The sequence below is a fragment of the Oncorhynchus keta genome, chromosome 5, assembly GCF_023373465.1.
Source record: "Oncorhynchus keta strain PuntledgeMale-10-30-2019 chromosome 5, Oket_V2, whole genome shotgun sequence".
NCBI lineage: Eukaryota > Metazoa > Chordata > Actinopteri > Salmoniformes > Salmonidae > Oncorhynchus > Oncorhynchus keta.
In genome coordinates, this window is record NC_068425.1 from 17,864,305 (window position 1) to 17,889,513 (window position 25,209).

General features: G+C 43.5%; 2 protein-coding genes and 1 pseudogene across 8 annotated transcripts in view; 1 reads left to right on the forward strand and 2 right to left on the reverse strand.

Moving 5' to 3' along the window:
* LOC118377305 (RNA binding protein fox-1 homolog 2-like) overlaps nt 1–11,609 on the forward strand; it is a 44,068-nt gene extending 32,459 nt beyond the window's left edge. The window contains exons 7-13 of one of the 7 annotated variants that reach the window (XM_052518909.1): nt 4,474–4,561; nt 4,691–4,744; nt 4,877–5,021; nt 6,590–6,632; nt 7,747–7,838; nt 8,107–8,245; nt 8,369–11,609. In XM_052518909.1, coding sequence (XP_052374869.1) covers nt 4,474–4,561; nt 4,691–4,744; nt 4,877–5,021; nt 6,590–6,632; nt 7,747–7,838; nt 8,107–8,245; nt 8,369–8,413 — 606 coding nt within the window. In that variant the 3' untranslated portion in view covers nt 8,414–11,609. Of the gene's footprint in view, nt 1–4,473; nt 4,562–4,687; nt 4,745–4,876; nt 5,022–6,194; nt 6,241–6,589; nt 6,633–7,746; nt 7,839–8,106; nt 8,246–8,368 lie in introns of all 7 variants that reach the window. The other 6 variants (XM_052518912.1, XM_052518908.1, XM_052518911.1 and 3 more) reach the window with 6 other exon arrangements.
* Nucleotides 11,610–12,335: 726 nt separating this feature from the next.
* On the reverse strand, nt 12,336–17,422 carry LOC118384605 (G-protein coupled receptor family C group 5 member D-like). Its single transcript, XM_035771280.2, has 4 exons — nt 17,148–17,422; nt 14,369–15,663; nt 14,022–14,077; nt 12,336–13,087 (listed from the first exon to the last, which is right to left on the reverse strand). The coding sequence occupies exons 2-4, from the start codon at nt 15,591–15,593 to the stop codon at nt 12,989–12,991; spliced, it is 1,380 nt and encodes a 459-aa protein (XP_035627173.1). The 5' UTR covers nt 15,594–15,663; nt 17,148–17,422; the 3' UTR covers nt 12,336–12,988.
* Nucleotides 17,423–22,094: 4,672 nt separating this feature from the next.
* LOC118384794 (retinal cone rhodopsin-sensitive cGMP 3',5'-cyclic phosphodiesterase subunit gamma-like) lies at nt 22,095–24,859 on the reverse strand (annotated as a pseudogene).
* Nucleotides 24,860–25,209: the final 350 nt, after the last annotated feature.

Sequence of the window (25,209 nt, forward strand, 5' to 3'; positions counted from 1 at the left end):
CTAACGTTTAAGTTCCTTGCTCAGAACATAAGAACATGTAAAAGCTGGTGGTTCAGTATTCCCAGTTAAGATGTTTTAGGTTGTAGTTATTATAGGAATTATGACGCGTCAACTTGCTTTCATTGAGAATGACAGATCTATAACTCGCATTTCTATGTGAATTTGGTCCGGTCGTCCAAAAAGTTACATATTGCGGTTTTAAATCCTAATGCACAACATGTGGATTGCAGTTTTAAATCCTAATGCACAACATTCAAGCACACAGAATGTAGTACAGAAATTACAGTTACCATTTTCAAACACGACCCATCAGTTATGCTGATTAGAAAGTACACTCATCGCTGCAAGTTGCACTTGCACATAGAATGGTAATTCTCACTCGCATGGTGGAGGACATGATTAGAACACAGCATTGCTTCCTACAACATGGTGTGTTTTTTCATAGAGATCCTATTCAATTACTAGAGGGGCTATTTCATAAGCCCTCTGAAGTTCCAGAATGGGGCTAAATGGCGCCCATGGTTGTCAGGGAGAAATCCAAACCAGTCTAATTGTCATAAGGTGAATGCACCAATTTGTAAGTCGCTCTGGATAAGAGCGTCTGCTAAATGACTTAAATGTAAATGTTAAATGTAATTGGAATTAATGGCTAAGGCATAATCCAGATTTTACTTATGCAGGAAAATTAAAGTAATGCATGTGATATATCAGAAATTGTGTAATCAAATTATTGTCAACCTAAAATATTGTGATATAAATATAGTTTAAAGGTTTACACCAATTTTCCGTATAAATAGCCTCTAAAATATGTTTGTAAACCATAATGTTAAAAATGTTTGTTTTGAGTGCCATTAAATGATGTAATAGCATTACTTGTTGTATTTCCAACTTGTCTAAGTCCTATCATCATCTGATTTCAGCCAGTGTATGGCTGTGGATTGACTGCATTGTTCGAATGGAATGTTGGCATAATGGCAGTTAATAAAAATGTAAAAAATCTACGGAAACATTCCTCTAAAACTGGCTGGCTTGCTAGCTAACAAACATACAGGGCAGAAAATGAATTTGAAGGATTTATTTTATATCAGGGATGGGCACCATGGGGCGTAGATAAAATGTTGCTGTTTTAAAGCTAGTTTACTGCAATTCCAAGAAATGTGCCGTGGGGTGGAGAGAATATTTTCCAGTTTTAGAACTAATTCCATGCAATTGTTTTTGTTTTAGAGTTAATTACATGCCATTCTACACATTTTGCCATAAGGTGGAGAGCGACGCTTCCAGTTTTTAATATAATATCTGTGAGACTGACTAACACAATCAATGGGGGCCCCGGGCTCTAATTCGACCTTGATTACTAGAAGTTTGGATAACTGGCTGCTAGACTAACTTACCAATCTAAAGAATGTTAGCTGACATGGGCTAATTTGACTGACATAAAATGAAAACGCAACAACATTTTGAAATTGCACCTTCTGTATTCTGCTTCGCAATAGTAAATTGTGACCCCGACTGAGCCCCCCCCCCCCAAAAAAATATCCTTGGGCTGCAGCCACCAGTTTCTCAGCCCTGTTTTATAATATCTTATCACAGCACTGGCAAACCATAGTTGACCAACTCCTTTACCAAAATGGCTGACCTTTATCCAATCATAAAAATATTAATGTCAATTCTAGTATTCTAAATCCTAATTGTATGTGTTTTTCTGTGTTCTAAATGTGAAAGTATACTGAGCTAAAGTGTATATGCTTATGTATATCACATTTTGAAACTTCAGGGACAATCACTCATGGAAACCGATAGATTAACACAGGGGCATAGGCATTTGTGGGTTGGACACAGGCCCACCCACTGGGGAACCAGGCCCTGCCAGACCCACCCAATCAGATTGGATTGGTCCTGCAGGCCCTCCCACCAATTTTTGTCCATTCAGCAGTAATCCTAAGTATATCTGTTACAGGAGTTAGTGAAATTGTAATTGTTTAGAAAAGATAGCTCATCCATCTGTCCATATTTTCTCTTCACAATGATAAGCAGCGTTAATCGTGTAGCTCTTAAAGTTTGAGGATTTTTTCAAGTTCACATTGCGAGCAGCAAAATAACTCACCTCTGTCGTGACTCTAGTAATGGGATTAACAACCAGGAGTTAAAAGAACAGAGATTCATTCTGTTCTGTGAATTCCTCTGTAGAGTAGCCTGAAAAGATAAGGGGTTTAACCAACTGTATATAAACACATTGAGTTTAACTGGGTGATCCTTTGGTCTGTCTTTTGCTGTCCTTTTAACCTCCCTTTGGTTTGGTTTTCCTTTATTGAATGGTGTGTGTATTAGTTTGTGTACTGGTCTTAGTTTGTGACACACAGTAATAATGCCTGGCAGTGTCTCATGTATTATTTGATTTCTCTCTTTTTTGGGGTATGAGGATTGCTCTTCTCTTCTCTCTTCCCTCCATCCTTTGGTGCTCTGTCTCTCTATTCCTCCACATATAACTTAGTGAGATTTTTGGGAGAATGGTCACAGAATCTAATTGCTTTTTTTGAATGACGCACCTTGGTATTTGTTATTTTTGTTTTTGAAAAATAATTGTTGATTTTTGTTGTTGCTTATGTAGACGACGTCTCTCTCTTTCTTACACCATCTTTGTGTTTCCCTGTTTCTGTATGTGGACTGGCTCTGTATCTCTCTCTCTCTTTCTCACCTGCATCCCTCTCCTGAACTCCTTACCTGTCCCATCTGTCTCTGTATGTGTTTGATATGGGAGTGCTGCGATTGTTTTGATTGGTCTCTATGCTGCATCCGACGCTTGCTGATTGGCTGAATTACATTTTTTGGTTCTTTATTCTCACTCTTGGTCATGTGATGCGCCCATATTTGGCTGCGTATAATTTCTGTTTTATAAAATTATTAATTTTGTCCAACAAATGTTTTTTGCACCCCTCTTTCTCTCCCCCTTTTGTATGTATTGATGTTGATTTCTTTTTAGGTTAACCCCAACAAGTTTGGTTTCATTTGGGGGCGATTTGTGTTACTTTGGCCCAGTTCTATTGGTACTGCTGTGGGCTTTAAGTTGAGGGGTGGGATGGGGTTGAATGTTTATTATTAACCCATGCAGATGTGTTTCTCACTGGTCTCTGTTTGATTTGCATGTCTACCTCTCGGTGAGATTGATCAAATTGCATTACCTCCCCTGGCATTGACACACCACTAACTATACATAAAGAAATGGTTCATTGCCAAGTTATCACACCAAAAATAGAGGCTTATAAATGACCCGGATATGAATGCTGTGATATGAAAAGATTATCAGCATTAATCTGATTCATTAGGCTGATTTATTCGTTTTATTTTAGTGTCTTCACTCACAGGGACAATTATGTCAGCTAATTGAATCACTCAAGGCTGACCATCTCATTTGCAATGAAGGAAAATTAGGTAATTGTAATTTCCATTTGAATGAGGGCTGCAGTGATAGAGTATGATTAGTGGGGTGTTGAAGGTGGCTGAATCCATAATGGCCTTCTAAGTGGAACTTTGTCACATAGAAGTCTCAAAGCTCTCCAATTGGCCAATATGTCATTAGTAGCTCACAACAAAGTTTGACATGGCGCAACGGCACACTCAAACTGTGAAATTGCACAACACAACAGTCATTCTCATAAACCCCATCAAAGGAGATGGATAAAGATTAAGGAAGGGAGCCTAATATGGCCCTTTGAAGTTCAGTGAGGGATTAGCCTAGCTAGCAGCCATCTTGATTCAACAGCCGTCTCTGTTCACACACCTGCAAACACATATTATTATTCTCCTGCAGTGCCACGTATCTCAGCTCTTCTCCTCCACCTTATCTCTTCCTTTCTTCTTTTACCTATAAATCTCTCTTCCTCTCACCGCTGGGCTCAACCACTGGCCCTCAGTGTAGCTAGTTGTCTCCACAATGAGTCATCGATTACACTCCTCTTGGGCAGAACACTTTAATTGCATGACTAAGATTCCCCCCTAACAATCCTCCACCCACTCATGTACACACGCGCACACAAACACCGCCAGGGAGAGCAGAGACTACTTCATCATAAGCGATGTTGTCAGCTGTCGTATAACTGGCTGAGGAGGAGGCAGCCTGGCAGGGAGGAGTTAACGATGTGATGCATCAAACCCACCAGTCCGTATTGATGTGAATGATCCAGCGATGGTGAATGGGGAGCAGACTGTAACTGTGGCCTCCCTGTATGTGTACACACAATCACCATCTCCTTGGCAAATGGTCTGTTGACCTGAGACAGCAGGAGTGTTATTACCATTGCATTATTCACACAGTCAGAGTTAGATATGCTTTATTTTATCAATTGCTATCACGTGTAAATGTCTAATATTGGTCCACTTGTGTGATTGTCTTTTGTGTCAGTGTTTGTGTGTGTTTCCTCAATTGAATAGAACGGGCCAAACGTTGTGCTCACTGTCCCTCCTCCCACTCCCCAGGTTAACAATGCCACGGCCAGGGTGATGACCAATAAGAAGATGGTCAGCCCCTACCCCAACGGAGAGGCCCTTAGCACCCTGCCATATGGTAACCATATGCAAACTACTCCATTAGCCTCATTATGATCCCTAACTGTTAGTCAGCTGCCCATCTCCCCGTGGAACCCCTATCTATATGAAACCCTCCTGTTTCTGCCTCCTCTCTGCTTCTCAGCAGGATGGAAGCTAAGCCCAATGGTGCAGGCCATGTACGGACCAGAGCTCTATGCAGGTAAACCTCGTCTTCCTCTTAGATTTCATGCCCTTCATTTCACCCAAATCTGACTTCATTTAAGCATCCCTAATTCATAGTGCCCCCAGGCATTGGATGTTCATACCCTCTCTCTCCTTCCCTCTCCCTCAGTTCCGGGGTTCCCCTACCCGTCTGCGGCAGCGGCAGCCTCCACGGCAGCTGCGTTCCGTGGTGCCCACCTTAGGGGCCGGGGAAGGCCAGTGTACGGCGCTGTGCGTGCGGCGGTGCCGCAGCCTGCCCTCCCTGCCTACCCCGGGTAAGGGATTCAACTACACAATCCATCCTCTGAACAGACACACTTAACATGACATTTATATACGTTCCTTCAGTAAATTCAGTAGTTTACTATAAATACCAATAAGCGTAATATCATTAGTTTGGTAGTATACTCCCTCTGAGCAGAACAATAATTTGACCCTCTGCGTCACACTGCACACAAAGACCAGACACATTTTCTTTCTATTTTTCTATGTTCCAGTAATTCCACTAGAAACTGTACTGCATGTTGCTGGGCTGTGCCAATTGGTTAATGCGGATGCAACTGCTGTGATATTCTGGATTTTTTTTTTTACTAGTGCTGCAGGAAATTGCTCTTCCATATTTAATCCACTACTGCCTGACTTCAAACAAACGACTGGCTGACTTGTTCTCAGTCTGTCCAGGACCTTGTCCTCGTCAATGTAAATGGGCCTCCGTTCCCTCTCCCCGGGGGATGCTGATAGAGGATGGTACCCTATAATACAGTCATGTTGATAATACCACTTGGTTCAGCAGTAATGGAAGAAATAAATGGTAGTGTATTTCCTCTGCATGCTGCATGTGTGTGAAATAACTGTTCTATCTCTCTCCTTGTGCGTTCACTTTTCCCCTCAATCATCTCCCTGTTTACTTTCCTCCACACTGGCTTTCATTCCTGACACTCTGGTCTTTGACCATCTCACTGTACACACCGACCCCTCCATCTCCACTGCTCCTGTTCCTCCCTATCTCCTCCCTCCACCCCTCTCTTCACCTGCCATCTCCTCTGTCTGCCATCTCCCCTGTCTGCCATCTCCCCTGTCTGCCATCTCCACGGTCTGCCATCTCCACGGTCTGCCATCTCCACGGTCTGCCATCTCCTCTGTCTGCCATCTCCTCTGTCTGCCATCTCCTCTGTCTGCCATCTCCTCTGTCTGCCATCTCCCCTGTCTGCCATCTTCCCTGTCTGCCATCTCCTCTGTCTGCCATCTCCTCTGTCTGCCATCTCCTCTGTCTGCCATCTCCTCTGTCTGCCATCTCCCCTGTCTGCCATCTCCCCTGTCTGCCATCTCCCCTGTCTGCCATCTCCTCTGTCTGCCATCTCCCCTGTCTGCCATCTCCTCTGTCTGCCATCTCTTCTGTCTGCCATCTCCCCTGTCTGCCATCTCCTCTGTCTACCTTTCTCTCTTAGCGTGGTGTATCAGGATGGTGGGTTTTATGGAGCTGCAGACTTATACGTAAGTAGATTCCCACTCCTCACACTCCCTCACGACTCTCTCTCCTTTCTCTCTGTGCGTTTCTGCATGTGCATAATTGAATGTGCTGCACAGAGCTGCCCAAATATTGAATTATGCTAAGGGGTACACTCTGTACTTTACCATTCCACCGCTGCCTGGGGTCACACCTGTGGGTCTGAGTTTTCCCAGAAGACAGACTGTAACAGAGGGTGTTGTAGTCTGGTGTTGTAACACGGGGTTCCAACATGGGTAGCCGGGCCGCTCTGTGCGCGCTTGTGTCCGGGCGCGTGTCTGTCAGTGTGTGTGCGTGTGTCCAGGTTGACAATGGCTGTTTCTGTTCTCTCTATAGAATAGTGTTTCAGGACTCTGTCATTAGTAGCAGATGGCCTCAGGTAGGGTCATTACCAAACACAGTGTCTATTTTTATTATCCCTCTGGTGATTTCTGATCTTTTGATGTTGTTTTGAAACGGTAACTTGCTTTTCATTTTCCTACTAACTCACTGACATCTGCACAGGTGGATTGTGGGGAAGGGGTTTGTTACTAAGCTACTAAACAGCGTGTGTTTTTGCCAGTTTGTTCAAAGAGAACCTGGTCCCTGAAAGGTAGACTGCTGGCAGAGATCACATGAAAGGCAGCAGTTGTATTTGTCTTGAAGTCACTGGCAGAGAGCCTCTTATTTCATACGAACACCAATGTTCCCAGCACCATTTCTTATGATTTTACGTTACCACATCCGTTATGCTGAGTAACATCCATAGCTGGAACAGGTACAGAGATGAGCTGGAAGATACTCTATCTGTGTAGCAGCAGTGCCCTGTGGGGCTGAAAATAAAGACGAGGAGAGCACGGTTTCTTATTACTAAAGCCTGTCCCCAACCCCTTCCCGGTCTGGACTCTTCTCTGAAGCATGCTGATCCACGTCTGCATGCTCTACAGGCATAGGTCTACCTTTTCTCTCTCCCCTTACCTTCTCTCACAGCCCCCCTCCCTCTGTCCTGTCACTAGTTGTACTGCAGGTTTCCAGGGGAATGCTCGGGGTTGTGTTCTGTATGATTAGGTCCAAATGCAGTGGTGTGTTCAAATAGATTTGCATTGAATCGGGGAAAGCATGCTGTCTCAATGCCAGGAGGTGACACTGTGAGTGTGTTTGAGTGTGGCATCTCTATTTTCCCCCTCTCTCTCTGTCTTATATGCATATGAGAGATCACAACGATAATATGGATGGTTTGTGTAAATGTTACTTATCTTTCTCTATAATTCTTAATCTTTGATATGCTGCATTATTGACGATTGTCAACAACTTCCACTGTAATAATTATTATTATAATATTTTTTTTACATGTGTTAATATATTAATCTTTAACCACAAATGTTCTAAACTTGGTTGTTGTACTGTGTGATTCTTTAACTCACCCTGCACTTACACAACTCTGCCTCGGTAATGATCCTGTCTACCTCAGCTGTACCATGGTAATAACCTCCATTTGTCCCTCTGTCTCCCAGGGAGGCTATCCTGCCGCTGCCTATCGCTTTGCTCAGCCTACTGCTGTAACCGGGGCAACTGCTGCCGCGGCAGCTGCTGCTTACAGTGACAGGTAAGAATGAGGAGGAACGTCTGAGGACTCAAAAAGCAGCAGCCTCGAAATGCAATAATGTGGCCAGACTTTTACACAATAACATGCTAGGCTATGACTCACAGTAGATATTATTTAGTTTTGGTGGGTATTTATGATACACTTGATCTTTACAAGTCTTTTGTTTTGTGATTTGTAGTATCTATGAGTCAGTGCAAGGTGTGTGTTATATTCTCACTGTAACTATGTGCAGCTGAAATACATATGTGTTGGTATTCCTCTGGGACAGTTATGGGCGAGTGTACACTACAGATCCCTACCACGCTCTAGGTCCTGCTGCAGCTGCCTATGGAGTCGGTGCCATGGTAAGAGCCCCCCAGCCGCAACACTACAACAACAGGCTGGAAACTGAGTTATCTTCACTTTATGTAAATGTAGTTATTTACTTCTCGCACATCTTTTTCACTGCTGTCTGTTGTTTAAAAACAGATACATCCTCCTTTCCTTATTTCTAATTTCTCTTTATCTCTCTCCCTTTCTCTCTCCTCCAGGCTAGTTTATATCGGGCTGGATACAGTAGGTTTGCGCCGTACTAAACAGCACTCGCACCATGGAATTCCACATTTCTGAACCTCTTCATTTGGGAAGAGCTCCCCTCCATTTTCTACAGGTGGTAGTATTAACCCATGTGTTTTCTACGGGTGGTAGTATTAACCCATGTGTTTTGGAAAAAGGTCATCCACTCAAGATAAACTCAAGATAAACTCAACTGTAACTCGGCTTGCTTCAACGGTCACACTCAGTGACAGTAATGAACGAATGAAAACTGCCTGTGAATTTCAAGACTGGCAACAATAACTGAAGACAACTGTGGGAAGAACAAGAATAGTTCCATAAAAAAACACTATTGGACATGAATGGAGAAATTGCTGCCCACCAGTAACCTTTTACACTACATCACTACAAACCGTTGCTCCTAATAGTCTGTGGTAATAATACTCAAATGTAAAATGCACACATATGTACACAGCTCAATGTGTTAATACGACCTAAAAGTAGGCCATCACTAGCCTAAAATCTTAGGTCCTTTATATGAAACACTACATTGACAACCTGCCCAGTGGAGGAATCCCATCAGTTAAACAATGAACACATCCAAGTTGTTTTTCTAAAGAACCTGTTCAACTAAAAGGTGAATGGCACGAAGAAAAGCAAAAGTAGCAAAAAGTCAATAATCTGAACTACAAAAGCTGAGCGACAACGCAGTTAAATCTAGGTAACAGCTGTTGCTCTGAAAATGATTAGAGAAACCCAAACAGTCTACCATTACATTACACCACCAACCCAACTGTAAAGGACAAAAAAAGATAAACGGTGTGAAATGACAAGGAAAAAGAAACAAAATGACTTGTTTTTGTTCTGCATTACCTCAGTTTTTCTTTTCTATAATTGTCTATGAAAAAGCATTGCTTAAAATGATTATTGTTATATAATGTGGATGCAATGAAATTACATCCACTATCATCATCATTTTCCAGTTGATTAATACTGCTATTGCTGGTCTAAGTATTATGATTCTGATTCTTACTGTAGTTGAAACTATAATGACACGTCTTTTGATCTGTATCATGTATCCTTACTATCATATACCTACATTATCTTCATTTTTCCTTTTGAGAATATTGTACAACACAACTCCTTATACATGTTCTCTTTACTAGACTATGACATTCCAGGTGTAGCATCAGAATGGTGACTGAACGGGGTAAAAACATTGAAAGTGTCTGGGCATAGCTAACATGCTGTAGAAACCAGTCATGCAAGCTGGACCCAGCTATTTACAGATAAGAATGGAATTCTTAGGGGTTTGAGGGAACAAACCAGATGGTAGGAAACATATGAGAGTTACAAACACTACAAGTTGATGTTACTTTTGGTTTCACCATTTTTAATATACATTTTCTGTCAAATTGACACAAATACAGACACGCGGGAAGTGAAACAACGTAATGTTCACCCAATGCAATCTTCCTCCCTCCTAAGTCTTTGGGAATGTTCTAGTCCAGTATGTATTAAAGTCACTGCCTCAATGCTACTTTAAGGTACAGGAAGTGGCCAACAAAAATATATAAATAGTCTTTGACCTATTATGTATCTCCATATACTCTGAATATGTTATTGCTATTGTTTGTCTTTTGGTTCCAAAGATTCTCTAAAAGCACATTTGTTGGTCAAGTGTACACATTTATTATACTTTTTCTGATTGTTCTTGCTGTTATTTTAGCTGTTTTTCTATTTTATGGTGGGTTCAAAGTGCTCCCTTTCAGTTTGCTGATGGTGGTGTTTTAAAAGCACCGTGTCCTAGAACATGTTATCTGAGAAGTGGAGAGGGAAGATGGGGGCAAACATGAATTTATTTACATCATTTTATAGCAACAGATTAATAAACTTAAAATCCCCAAAATACATTTGGGAACTGGCAAAGTTGGTCTTTTAAAACAGGGCTGCTGAATGTGCCAAGGGCTTTTGATGAAGTGGTCCCAGGCAGATGATAACCCAACATTTTACACTGCCTTAAATATAACATTTAGGAGTCCACAGTAGACTTGAGAGGGGAATTTGGCATTTTGATACAGCATAAATGTCAGACTAGAGTGAGTGTGATGGTGAAACAAAGTGTTCTATTCCACACCATTATAAAGAGCCCCACATTCCTCCTTTTTCCAGTTGGGAGTCAGTGTGTAGTTCAGGAACAGTTGTAGGGTGGAGGACCCAGGTAAAGAGCTGAGCCACAAACCACCTGCTGACATGATGATTATCATGTTACTAGCTGTTTTATCAGGCCGGCAGGGATGCAGACAGCCACATGAGTTATTCTGTGGAGTATTTATGCCATGATATCATGACAATAAGAATTTTGAACTTCTCTTAAAAAGTATTAAAAGTATCAGTATGCATGTTTCTGTGAGAAGGACAGGGTCAAATGTCATTTCATTTGTTGCATGACTCAAAACAATTTCTATGGAAAGCAGGCTATGTGAAATATGAAGGCAGGATCGAGAGGGGTTTCAACATAGTCCACTTGAGTTTGTTTCTAGTTGGGGGGGGGTAATGATATGTAAAATACTGCCTGTTTTAAGTTTATACCTGTGTTATCTATGTTCTTCTGTGGTCATGGTATCATTTGAATTACCAGTTTATATCTCTTAGTTCAATTTTAACCCCTGCAGTTTTTTCCTTTGAAGTATTTTAAGTAACCAATGATGTTGTCCCACCATGCACACAGCAGTTCAGCACAGACTGAACTGTTGTCCCACCATGCACACAGCAGTTCAGCACAGACTGAACTGTTGTCCCACCATGCACACAGCAGTTCAGCACAGACTGAACTGTTGTCCCACCATGCACACAGCAGTTCAGCACAGACTGCTCTAGGGCACAGCAACTGACCATCCCTCCATAACATTCCACTTGTTACCCAGCAGTGGAGACTCCCATGTGCCCTCTCACGGCTGCTGTGATCACCTTAGACCCAGATGTGTGTCTGACTTACCCCTGCACTGTGCTGAAGTCAACCTAGTGGGAGTTGTTGGACAGGGATTTCATGAGTTGGAATTGCATGTGACTTTTTTGTTTTCACATGTGCATTGCTAAGCTCATTGATCCAAGTGATATTTTTTTTATTTTCTTCAAGTGGCTTGTGTATTTCTCTTCATTTTTTTCCATCTTCATGTTTGCCTTCTATTTCCTGTCATTGTTATTGAATGTACATAATAAACGGTTTGGTTTTTACTCTTTTCTCAACTCCTTATTTGGGTCAAATGCTTGATAGATTTAGTTGCCTTTGATTATTTGTATGTAATCATAGGGTATGGAATGGCCACACAGGCCATACCTATTGTTCACTAGTAGTAGAGCTGGTGGCAACTATGCCAACTTAAACTCTAAAGTAGCTCATTTTCTCTAACCAATCTCGCATTGCATCTAAAGTTAATGTGAATGTCTGGGTTGAGTTTGGAGGAAATCTCATATCCCTGTTAATTGCTCTAATGCACAAGAGGCTAATTGCCAATTTGATGACATACACTTCCAGATGATTGAAGTAGGACTAATTGAAAGGATTACATTGAGGGCTGTTTGATCAGTGACACAATAAAGCACATGGATCCACTGAATTATTGAGGTATTGACCCGACTGACTCACCCACTATGAGATGACCATGATGGCTATAGGCAGGCAGATTAGAACGTTATATTGCTCTCATGTTATTCCTAGAGCGCTACAGATCTATCATTAATATCAGTAAACTGCTATTTGCATGGGGAAATGACATGATGGAATGCATTTGGTGGCTCAATAATGGTATGAACATTGAGGTAAATTGAATCCCACCAACAATAATTCACATCTTGTACAGTGTCACCTAGTGGTGAAAATAGTAGTACCACTCAGTCTAGCTTGTGCTTCTTTTTGTGAGAATGAATCAGCCCTCTGCTGTTAGATATGGCTAACAAATATACCTTTTAACATTCCATTTTAATAACACTTTTTCAAACGGCACAATATGCATAGCATAACATTGATTTAAACATGTATTTCTAAAGTGGGATGTAAAAAAAAAAAAAAAAATGGCATCCACCTTTACGTAAGATGTTAAGACATGATGACAAGGGTCTATTTTATCGCTGCCAGGACCTTTCTCTCCTCTCCTTCACACATGCCTGGCGCTGCCCCTGCCCATCCCTGCAGTTTGGCACCCTGATACAGACAGATTCACGCCTCCTGCCTGAGACTATTAGAGACTGTCTCTGGTGTTTTCAAGCAGCATGTTCCAAAAAGACTCTTGTCACATTAGGTCAGATTCAGTAAGTTCATTCTATCTGGATCTAGCCTGAGTAAAGAAACATTAAATTAATCAATTGGGGCCTTAGTCATGTAATTATGGGAATCATGTTGCAATGCAGGTTCTATTCAAGAAATATACATTTGTAGCCGAACTTCCAAAACATTTCTGGGCCATGTGAGAGTGCGTGTATAAATCAAATTGTATTAGTCACATACACCAGCAATAGCATCTGCTGATATGTGTAATGTTTTTTTTTTTTTTTCTGTCTTTGTCTTTGTGTGTGGGTGTGTGTGTGGGTGTGTGTACATGAAAAGCAATGTGATCTTAATCAGACAGGCTGTGTCCATAGTATACATCATAGGGCTCGCTGATGTTGGTAGTCTGAGGACGAGGGATGGAGTAATCTTTGTCAGGATCTATTTCCTGAAACACAAACATAGTGAAACATTAAAACATTAGTGTAGTAAATAATGTCAATTAGTTGTTCAGCATTACATATACATGGCTTGTAATGGCAAGGTTCATATTCTTTTGTAAGATGTTATTTATCTTTTATGAACAATATACAACATAAACATACGAATGACAACATCATATAAACATGAACAACATTACACCTGCCCAGACCCACGAGCACACAACCCCATCTCCAGCGCCCGCATCACTTTCTTCCACATGGCCTGAAACTGCACCATTTTCTTTCTCTCCGTAGCCCACGTGTTTTTAATGTTGAAATAATAGATTTTTCCATTGTGATAATGATGGTGAATTGTTTGACTTCCACATTTTTAGTAAACGTTTTTTCAAGATGAGTGATGAGAAGATAATTGTCCATGGAAAACAGAAAGGAAAATGCCGCACACTGCTGCTCACGCTCCCAGGAGATATTTATTTATAACGTTTCGACAAGTTTTCATCAGGCATCCATGTAAAGTACCTGGATGTGCGTATGTTGTTCAGTTTTTGTAAGAGAATCATCCAAACCACCGTGTATCTCACTACACCCCCATGTGCCATGTCTTGAAATATGCAGACAGACGGATTAAAAGTACATTTACATTGTAATACTTCAGACCGCCAACTTTCTAGCTCCACCCACAACTTCTGGATTTAATAGCATTCCCAGAAGGCATCGAATATTGATTGTTAGTTTTACACTTAATTAAGACACGACTCTACACTGCACGACTCTACGCTGTAGAATTTGTGAATTTTGTCTCTTGTATAATACAATTCTATACATTATCTTATACTGGATTAAGCGTGCATTTTTGTTAGTTATTCTTTATTACAACATGCTGATTCTCAATTCCTATAATCACCCAGTACGCCCAGAGCCATTTTGAGACCTACTCACTGTCATTGAGAATCCAGACTCATATGGTGATTGGAAAACGGGGTCTTGTTTTCTGCCTGGGGAAGAGAACACAATACAATGACTCAATTATCTGCAGATTCCATACAGTGAGTATTAAAGTGACAGATTGTGTAATTAACCTCATATGTCATATTTTATTCATTGGAGTGAGTCCATATACTGTATAATGTAGCTTCCATGCTAACTTATTAGTACTGTACCACCAGTCCATTTTCTGTGTTTCTAATGTTATGTTGCTGATTAACTAAACGTAGACATGCAGTACAGTACATTTCCCTGCTTTACTCCTTTCCAGTGCTACTGTTTCTCACTTATCAGTTCCTCACCGTCGTTCTCAAAGCTTCTGTTCTCCCTCCCTTCTTTCGGGCTCCCCAGCCCTGGCAGGTTGGCATTGGGACTGGTCCATCCGCCAAAGTCTAGGGGGCCCTCCTTTGAGCTGGCCTCCCACCTACAGAGGAGAACCACTTGGGCTAGTCCGTGACCCAGCAGTAGGACCCAGCCGTTGGCCACCAGGGCTATACTCAGCACCGGGTCATCCCACTGCGGCCGCCGGCCCATCTCCATGTTACCCCGGGTCAGCAGGGTGATCCACACCACCCAGATGGCAGCAGACAGCAGCATGGTGAGGCAGAGCAGCGTGGCCTGGACCTGGCTCTGTCGGCGGCTGCCTCCGCTGTAGCTGTAGCTGTAGGTAAGACAAGAGCGGCAGAGGCACCACAGGGAGAGGACCAGGCCGACGGCCAGCAGAACCAGCACGTAGATGAGCAACATGACATACTCCCCCTGGGAGTACTGGCAGGGATGGCCGTCCCGCAGCAGCACGATTATCAGCCACTCTGTAGCGATGACCACCTGGAGGGTGGAGAGGGCCAGGGCCACCCCAGCCTCCCCCCAGCCTCGGGCCACAGAGAAGCCCAGCAGGGCCAGGCAGCGAGCCAGCAGGCAGGAGAAAGCCAGGGAGAACAGCACCCCGAACAGGAAGAGGCGCGTGGGGCATGTCTGGGTGGTGAGGCGGATGACGAAGGCAAAGGTCAGGGCGAAGACCCCCGCCGTGCTGAGCAGGAACAGAGCCATAGAAGCTACGCTCCCCCCGATGCCCCTGCGCTGGCGGGACGACACACACATCCACAGGGTCCAGAACAGCAGCCCCACCAGCAGCCCTGAACTGACCACAAAACCCAGTGAGGCCAGGCTCTCCACTACGATACCCCACGCCGCCTGACGGTCACACAGGTAGGAGTACACGGGGTCCAGATCCGCCCCACACCCCAGGATTGTATCCTGGGAAGTGAAGTTTGAAGAAGAGTTGCGCTGGAGGAAGGAAGTGGTGCCTTGGTTGATAGTGGATTTTACAGTGGGATTGTTAGTGTTGGTATTGGGGATAGCATTAGAGCTAGTGGCAGCACTGGGATGGATGGTTTGGTTGAGGGTGCCAACATTCAGTGTGGTCTGACATGTGCTGGGAAGTGGGATATTGAATAGTAGGATGAGAAAAAGAGATTTGTGTGTCTGGAATGGAAAGACCATCCTTTTGTTTTGTTTTGTCTGCATGTTGTTGTGTCCTTCCTCTCTGGTTTTCTGTTTTGATGGTATACTCCCTGCTCAGATGGGCCTTTGCTACCTGGAAAAAGTAGCATCCATGAGAGCATGTATTTTTAACTCTGAATATCTTTATTTATAGAGCATAGCGGTATTTAGGACAATGAAATCAATTAAGGTGCTTTTTAATAAAGTGAGTGAGTGAGAGAGTGCTAAGGGATTGTAACACCCAGGAGAGAGAGAGAGAGAGAGAGAGAGAGAGGAGAGAGAGAGAGAGAGAGAGAGAGAGAGAGAGAGAGAGAGAGAGAGAGAGAGAGAGAGACAGAGGGACAGAGGGACAGAGGGACAGAGAGAGAGAGAGAGAGAGAGAGAGAGAGAGAGAGAGAGAAGCCAGACATGCCAGGACAGGGAAATAACTTTGTGTACACGGTAAGAACAGAGGAATTAGGAGTTATTTCATTGGGAATTAGTTCTAGATACTCTACATCAGAGCTGGGCTTGGAGGGAGTCGGGGCCACAGAAAATCTGAACTCATCATGAGGTGCTGCAGTTGCTCGCGGGCCTGCGTACCCACATTGTTTTACAGATAATTTCCTGCAATTCTACACATTTTGCCGTAGGGTGGAGAGAAATTATTATATCTGAGTGACTAACATAATCATATCATAGTATTATACTCTGCTAAATGACTTAAATGTAAATGTAAATGATACTGTACTTTATACAGGACAGTTTAGATAGCTGGCTGCAAAACTAACTTAGGGATCAAAAAAATGTTATCTGACATGGGCTAATTGACTGACTATCAGTGCTTTACATGACAAGAAAATAACTGCTGATGCACAACCACATTTCGAAATTGCACCTTGTATATTCCACTATTTTAACTCGCAGCAGTAAGTTGAAACCCCAACTGATTTCGTAATAAATAAATACAAATTGGGACGTCCCATTGCCCATCCCTGCTCTACACAGAGTAAATATATAGACTACATGAACTCAAAGCCGTGTGAAACCAGGAAAGAGGGAAATAGGGAGTGAGCGTGACAGCGAAATACAAATGCAAGGGGGGTTGACAGAGAGAAGCCAGAGATATACCCTCCTGATAGTTGATTGTCACTTCCTCTAGTTCATAACAGAGCCCTTGTTTCAGTGTCAGAGATTCAAATATGACATTTAATATGCTTATCGCTGGGTAAATATGGCCCTGGCCCCTTTATTTAACCCTTAAGGATAACTCTGTTTTCTACAGAGGGCAGGAGATGAAACCTCTAAAAGTCACTAAAACATCTCTTTTGAATTGTTTTGAATGTTTTTCCATTGATTGGGTCGTTGAAATGGTTGACAGTAACAACAGTCTAAAGAATAAAGATTAATTGTCATCCAACAACAGGAGACTTGACGGAATCGCTGCTTCAACTGTTTACTTTCAATCTTGTGGGCAACATTTTTACTTTAAAACAACAAACTCTTCCTGTGGCAAAACAGGTGGCAAACAAATGGTAGGATATACCTCCATTCAAGCTACTTTCAAACTAGCAAAGAATAGTAACATGAATGATTTACCCTTTATCCCGAGGCTTCAGTGCATCCACCTCTGTGGTCGGGGGTTATTTCTGATCCTACTTGTAGTTCCACTTGAGATTTGCAATAAACTCTCAGCTGATGCATCAGTAGACAGTCATCTATGTATGAACGTGCCTCCTAACTCAAGGATGTTCCCATATAATTTACAGGCAGTGCAAGAGGGAGGGAGGGAAAGCAGGAAGAGAGGAATGAGAGAGGGAGTAAATTCTGTTGGAAACGAAAGATGATGATTTTATTCACCTCAACCACATTTACATCTACTGGTGAAGCGATTGGAGAGAAGTTTGGACTGACCCACCCCTGACTTCCCCTCCTCTCACTCTCTTTTTCTTAGTGTATCTCACAAAACAGCAAAGTATAGGTGGGGCTCGAATCCCTGGACGCCATGGAACAGGCACTGATACACATTGACACACACACGCACGCAAGCACGCACATGCACACACATACAGTATCAAGGACATGCTAACGTTGAACATCTAGCTATGAGAGTTGACCACGTGATTGGAAATTATATGCATAGGCCCAGATTTGAATGCCAGGTCATCATAAATAATCACACTGCTGGTTGCTATGTTACAGAGAGAGGTCAGAGGTTAGGGGGAGGGTTTCCACTAGTTACTACAACCACAAACTAGAAATGGGATCATTTGCTCTTTGGTTTTAATTTAAGGTTAGGGTTAGACATAAGTGTGGTTAGGATTAAGGTTAGGTTTAAAATCTAATTTTTGTAGAAATAGATATGGTTTATTCTTTTGTGGCTGTAGTAAATAGTGATGACCGAGGAGGAGACTGAATAACACAACTGACTCATTTAACTGTCCCTGAGACTAACAGTAACCACTTAGACATAACCTCACAACACTGATACCCCTCAGGGAGGGAGAATGCCTTCCAATGGGTCTCTGTATGAACAAGCCCGTGCTGAGCTCCTGGGATCAAGTCTGTACAGGCAAGGACGTTCTGTAAGGTGTATGTAAATGGAGCAGAGTGGATCAACACTGAAGCTTTCATAGAGACAGACACAAAGGCCGGGATAGTTTGTCTGTTCACAGTATAGGATTTCCATAAGCTTCAGGGACCTAGGAAAATAATATACAGTATCAGCAGACTATCAAGAGTTACTAAATACATATTAAAGCACAGGGAGGGCTTGGCCGGTAGGGATATCCTTGTCTCATCGCGCACCAGCGACTCCTGTGGCGGGCCGGGCGCAATGCTCACCAACCAAGGTTGCCAGGTGCATGGTGTTTCCGCGGCTGACTTACTGGTTGGATGTGTGCTGTGTTAAGAAGCAGTGCAGATACACAACCTGGGTTGGATTGTGTATCGGAGGACGCATGACCTTCAACCTTTGTCTCTCCCGAGCCCGTACGGGAGTTGTAGCGATGAGACAAGATAGTAGCTACTAAAAACAATTGGATACCATGAAAAAGGGGTAAAAAAAATAAAAAAAATAAATTATAGTCCCACTAAGCGCAAACCAGATGGGATGGCGTATCGCTGCTGAAACGCTGTGGTAGCCATGCTGGTTAAGTGTGCCTTGAATTCAAAATAAATCACAGTCACCAGCAAAGCACCATCACACCACCTCCTCCATGCTTCACGGTGGGAACCACACACGCGGAAATCATCCGTTCACCTAATTTGCGTCTCACAACCAGAAATCTCAAATTTGGAGTCATCAGAAAAAGCACAGATTTCCACCCCTTTTTCGTGGTATCCAATTGCTCGTGTTTCTTGGCCCAAGCAAGTCTCTTCTTATTATTGGTGTCCTTTAGTAGTGGCTTCTTTGCAGCAATTTGACCATGAAGGCGTGATTCACACAGTATCCTCTGAACAGTTGATGTTGAGATGTGTCTGTTACTTGAACTCTGTAAAGCATTTTTGGGGCTGCAATCTGAGGTGCAGTTAACTGTAATGAATTTACCCTCTGCTGCAGAGGTAACTCTAGGTCTACCTTTCCTGTGGCGGTCCTCATGAGAGCCAGTTTCATCATTGCGCTTGGTTTTTGCGACTGCACTTGTAACGGCAGATTTCCTCTTCGTACTCTTCGTCTGAAGAGGAGTAAGGATCGGACCAAGATGCAGCGTGGTAAGTGTTCATGACGATTTATTAAAAACTAACTGAACACTGAAATACAAAACAATAAACGATGTGTTGAAAACGAAAACCGAAACAGTACTGTGTGGCGACAAACACTCACATGGAAACAAACACCCATCACAAAGGGACCAAGCGGCATGGTAACGGGTAGCAGCAGCGGCCAAAATTTCAGGACTCCTGGACATGGGAAGGGATTTTAAACGGAGAAGGACCCTGGGCACAGACTGGGGAATATCGCCGTCCCAAAGCAGAGCTGGAGGCAGCGAAAGCTGAGCGGCGGCGATATGAGGAGGCAGCACGGCAGCGCGACAGGTACGAGAGGCAGCCCCAAAAATGTTTTGGGGGGGTTGCACACGGGAAGTGTGGCTAAGCCAGGTAGCAGACCTGAGCTCACTCCTCGTGCTTATTATAAGCAGTGCGTTACTGGTCAGGCACTGTGTTATGCGGTTAAGCGCACGGTGTCGCCAGTATGTGCCCATAGCCCGGTGTGCTATAGGTCAGCCCCCCGAAAGTGTCATGTGAGTGTGGGCATCCAGCCAGGGCGTATGGTGCCTGCTCAGCGTGTCTGGTCGCCAGTACGCCGTTTCGGTCCAGGGTATCCTGCGCCGGCTCTGCGTGCTGTGTCTCCGGGGCGCTGGGAGGGTGCAGTGCGTCCTATGCCTGCGCTCCGCTCATGCCGGCCAAATGTGGGAGTGGAGCCTAAGGGAGACGTAGATCGCCAGTGCTTACCCACAGCCCTGTTCAACCTGTGCCTGCACTTTGGAGGGTCCGGGCTAGAGTAGTTATCCAGACTGGGGGAGTGGTGCCAAGGCTGCGCACCAGAGCTCCAGTGCTCCCCCACAGCCTGGTCGTTCAGGTGCCTCCTCCTTACACCAAGCCTCCAGACGGACGGCTCAGGCGGTGCTGGACAGATGGGCGGCTCAGGCGGCGCTGAACAGGGAGCACCTGTAGGGAGGAGACAGCCTGGTGCATGGGGCTGCCACAGGGCCCACCAGGCTGTCTCCTCCCTACAGGTGCTCCCTGTTCAGCGCCGCCTGAGCCGCCCATCTGTCCAGCACCGCCTGAGCCGTCCGTCTGTCCAGCACCGCCTGAGCCGCCCGTCTGTCCTGAGCCGCCCACCTGTCCAAAGCCGCCAGTCAGCCAGGAGCCGCCTGACACGCCAGTCAGTCAGGAGCCGCCAGAGCCGCCAGCCAGGAGCCGCCAAAGCCGCCAGCAAAGCCAGGAGCCAACAGATCCTCCAGCCAGCCAGGAGCCGCCAGAGCCGTCAGCCAGCCAGGAGCCGCTAGAGCCGTCAGCCAGCCAGGAGCCGCCAGAGGCGTCAGCCAGTCCGGAGCTGCCCTTCAGTCCGGAGCTGCCATTTAGTCCTGAGCTACCCTTCAGTCCTGAGCTACCCTTTAGTACTGAGGTACCCCTCAGTCCTGAGCTGCCCCTCAGTCCTGAGCTGCCCCTCAGTCCTGAGCTGCCCCTCTGTCCAGAGCTGCCCCTCAGTCCAATGGGGCCCTTTAGTAGGGTTGCCAGTCCTAGGTTGGCGGCGAGGGTCGTCGTTCCTAGGAGGCCATAGAAGCGGACTAAGACTATGGTGGAGGAGGGTCCACGTTCAGCGCCAGAGCTGCCACCACGGACAGATGCCCACCCAGACCCTCCCCTATAGGTTCAGGTTTTGCGGCCGGAGTCCGCACCTTGTGGGGGGGGGGGGTACTGTCACGCCCTGACCATAGTTTGCTTTGCATGTTTATATGTTTTGTTTGGTCAGGGTGAGATCTGAGTGGGCATTCTATGTTGTATGTCTAGTTTGTCTGTTTCTGTGTTTGGCCTGATATGGTTCTAAATCAGAGGCAGGTGTTAGTCATTGTCTCTGATTGGGAACCATATTTAGGTAGCCTGTTTTGTCATTGTGGGTTGTGGGTGATTGTCTATGTTATGTTGCTTGTTAGCACAGTGTTTCTTTAGCGTCACGGTTGTCACTTTGTTGTTTTGTAGTGTTAAGTTTTTCCATTAGACAAGCACTTACCACGCCGCATCTTGGTCCTCCTCTCTATCTCCAGACGACATCTGTGACTGTGAGCACTTGAAGAAACTTTTAAAGTTCTTGACATTTCCCGTATTGACTGACCTTCATGCCTTAAAGTAATGATGGATTGTCGTTTCTCTTTGCTCATTTGAGCTGTTCTTGCCATAATATGGACTTGGTCTTTTACCAAATAGGGCTATCTTTTGTATACCACCCCTACCTTGTCACAACACAACTGATTGGCTCAAACACATTAAGAAGGAAAGAAATTCCACAAATTAGGCACACCTGTTAAATTAAATGCATTCCAGGTGACTACCTCATGAAGCTGGTTGCAAGAATGCCAACAGTGTGCCAAGCTGTCATCAAGGCAAAGGGTGGCTACTTTGAAGAATCTCAAATATAAAATAGATTTTGATTTGTTTAACACTTTTTGGGTTACTACATTATTCCATATGTGTTATTTCATTGTTTTTATGTCTTCACTATTTTTCTACAATGTAGAAAATAGTAAAAAAATAAAGGAAAATCCTTGAATGAGTGGGTGTCTCCAAACTTTTGATTGGTACTGTACATTTGTTAAAGTTTCAAACTACAGTATGTTATGGTGGAGCAATGTAGAAAAAATATGGTTGAATTATATGCTTATGAATGTTCATTGCTGTTCTTAATGAATGTTCTTTAAAAGAATGTCAGATGTTAGTGAAAATTATAACACACTCAGATTTTCATTTTATACCCCATCATGGAAGGGGTTGTATTTTCTCGTATTTTCTCAGAGATGTCAGAAGAGCAAAGGACATCATGAGTATTGAAAATAAAAACTTTAATGGATCTATCAGGACATACAATCACACATACACATTCCGTCATATAAATGTGTTTGTAACACATCAACATATTTATATGATGTTTGGTGGCATACCGTACACTAAGAAGGGGGCGGTGTTGTAGCACCACAGGGATAACAGGGAATGCATTCACCATAATGGTCTATGACAAAGCATCGCACACCCTCCTCCCCTGGTCTCATCCCTTTCGTTTCCTGTGTGTTCACAGTAGCATGCCTTATCAACAACAAGTAAAAAACACAACGCAAAAAAAAGAGATTGGGGTAAAAAGGGAGGGTAATGAAGGTAAAAGTTGCATTGGAAACAGAGACATATTTACAGTTCTGTAGTAGACTATAAGAAAGTACAAGCTAGTCATAGCTAGTCTTTGCTTGCTTCCATTGCTGTGGTTGATGGTTAACAGAGGAATTGGGGGACTAACGGGATCTGAGTGATTACAAAAGGATAGAGGGAAGGGGGAGCCGAGGTAGGCTAATGTAGAGAGGGGTGGGGGTGGTCTTGTTGTATCACATCAAGTATCTCTTATGTCCTGTATAAAATACAGTATAATACTATTATATGATAATAATAAAAATAAACAGTTCAGTGTTCCATCTGCCTACCGTACGTGGTCTTTCAGGCCGCAATGCCTGACCACAACAGACTTAAGAACAGCGTGGAGTGACGAGACGACTTTAGGGGGATGGCCAGTCGCCTTATGGTGGCGCGCCAGACTAACACAGAAGGAAAGGGTCAAGAGTGTAGAGGTTAAGGGAAGGCAGGAGACAGCAGTCTTAGATGATTCCATATTTGGCCAGATCACTGAGCTCCATGTCGCCATAGGCCTCCCATGGGCAGACCACTGCTATGTCTAGAGAAAATGAGAGAGGGAGAAATAATTACTATTGATTGTCCAGTTGATTAAAAACGGCAAGGAACACTTGTTGGTTGTCTTGGTTGTCGATATACAGTGCCATCAGAAGGAATTCCACATTTTGTTGTGTTACAGCCTGAATTGAAAATGGATTAAAACACACAATACCCCATAATGTCAAAGTGGCATTATGTTTTTCAAATTTTTTACTAATGAATTAAAAATTAAAATCTGAAATGTCTTGAGTCAGAGTGACTACCTCATCTCTGTACCCCACACATAAAATGATCTGTATGGTCCCTCAGTCGAACAGTGAATTTCAAACTCAGATTCAACTTCAAAGACCAGGGAGGTTTTTCTATTCCTCATCACAAAGAAGGCACCTATAAAATAATAAAAGCAGACATTGAGTATCCCTTTGAGCATGGGGAAGTTATTAATTTCACTTTGGATGGTGTGTCAATACACCCAGTCTTTACAAAGATACAGGCGTCCTTCCTCACTCAGCTGCCGGAGAAGAAGGAAACCGCTCAGGGATTTCACCATAAGGCCAATTGTGACTTTAAAAACTGAGGATGGATCAACAACATTGTACTTACTCCACAATACTAACCTAATTGACGGAGTGAAAATAACGACCTCTGTACAGAATAAAAAATATTCCAAAACATGCATCCTGTCTGCAACAAGGCGCTAAAGTAAAACTGAAAAAAATGTGGCAAAGCAGTTCACTTTTTGTCCTGAATACAAAGTGTTATGTTTGGGGCAAAACCAAGACAACAATTACTGAGTACCACTCTCCATATTTTCAAGTATAGTCGTTGTTGCATCATGTTATGGGTATGCTTGTAATCGTTAAGGACTGGGGAGTTTACAGGGTAAAAAGGAAACGGAATGGAGAACAGGAAAAATACTAGGGGAAAACCTGGTTCAGTCTGCTTCCACCAGACACTGGGAGATGAATTCACATTTCATCAGGACAATAACTTACACTGGAGTTGCTTACCAAGAAGACAGTGTATGTTCCTAAGTGTCCGAGTTACAGTTTTGACTTAAATCTGCTTGAAAATGGTGGTCTAGCAATGATCAACAACCAATTTGACAGAGCTTAATTTTGAAAATAATAATTGGAAAATATTGTGCAAAACTCTGAGACTTACCAAGAAAAACTCACAGCTGTTATTGCTGCCAAAGGTGATTGGAACATGTAATTGACTCAGGGGAGTGAAAACGTATGTACTTATACTTATTTTCATTACATTTGCAAAAATGTCTCGAAAGATGTTTTCACTTTGTCATTGTGGGGTATTTGTATGTAGATGTGTGAGAATTTTTATTTTATTTAATCCATTTTGAATTCAGGCTGTAACAACTAAATGTGGGATAATTCAAGGGCTATGAAGACTCTGAAGGCGCTGTATACTGAAAGTAGAAATACAAATATATAGATGAACAAACATGACTACTGATGATTGCAGATGGAATATCAAAGTTACCTGTGCCAAGACCCTCCATGCCTGGGATGTCATCACCAAATCTGCAATTGACAAGGAAACATGTTAGTATCTTACAGATTCTAGAATTTGTCTGTCTGCATTTATAAAAGTTGGAGAATGCGAGAAAATTGAGTGCTTGTTCGTGTGAATATGTGGAACGGTTGAGTGTGGAGTTTGTGTGTATCTGTGAATGTGTGATGACAGAGAGAGATTCTCACCCTTTCTGGCCAGGCTTGGGGGCCTTGCTCTTGAATGTACGGGTTTGCCTCTGCTTGAACTTGGGGGTCCCTTCTTGGGGGTGGTGGGGCCAGCTGTTCCGGCGGGCGTTGCCAGGGCGCTTCCTGCAGGGGGAGCTGTGTTCATTTCTGCTGAGGTCTGACATAGAGAGAGACAGAGATTGTTACAAGACTGTACATAATATAACATTTGAAATGTCTCTATTCTTTTGACATTTTTGTGAGTATAATGATTACTCTTAATTTCTGATTGTTTATTTAATTTTTGTTTATTTCACTTGCTTTGGTAATGTAAACGAGCTTCAATGCCATACAGCACTCCTTCCGTGGCCTCCAACTGCTCTTAAACGCGAGTAAAACCAAATGCATGCTTTTCAACCGATCGCTGCCTGCACCCGCATGCCCGACTAGCATCACCACCCTGGATGGTTCCAACCTTGAATATGTGGACATCTATAAGTACCTAGGTGTCTGGCTAGACTGCAAAC

Coding starts and splice junctions, on each gene's coding strand:
- LOC118384605 (XM_035771280.2), bottom strand. CDS start 15,593: ATGCAGACAAAACAAAACAAAAGGATGGTCTTTCCATTCCAGACACAC. Junction 14,078..14,368: donor CAGAAGCTTTGAGAACGACG/GTGAGGAACTGA, acceptor TCTCTTCCCCAG/GCAGAAAACAAGACCCCGTT. Junction 13,088..14,021: donor AGTCTGGATTCTCAATGACA/GTGAGTAGGTCT, acceptor TTTGTGTTTCAG/GAAATAGATCCTGACAAAGA.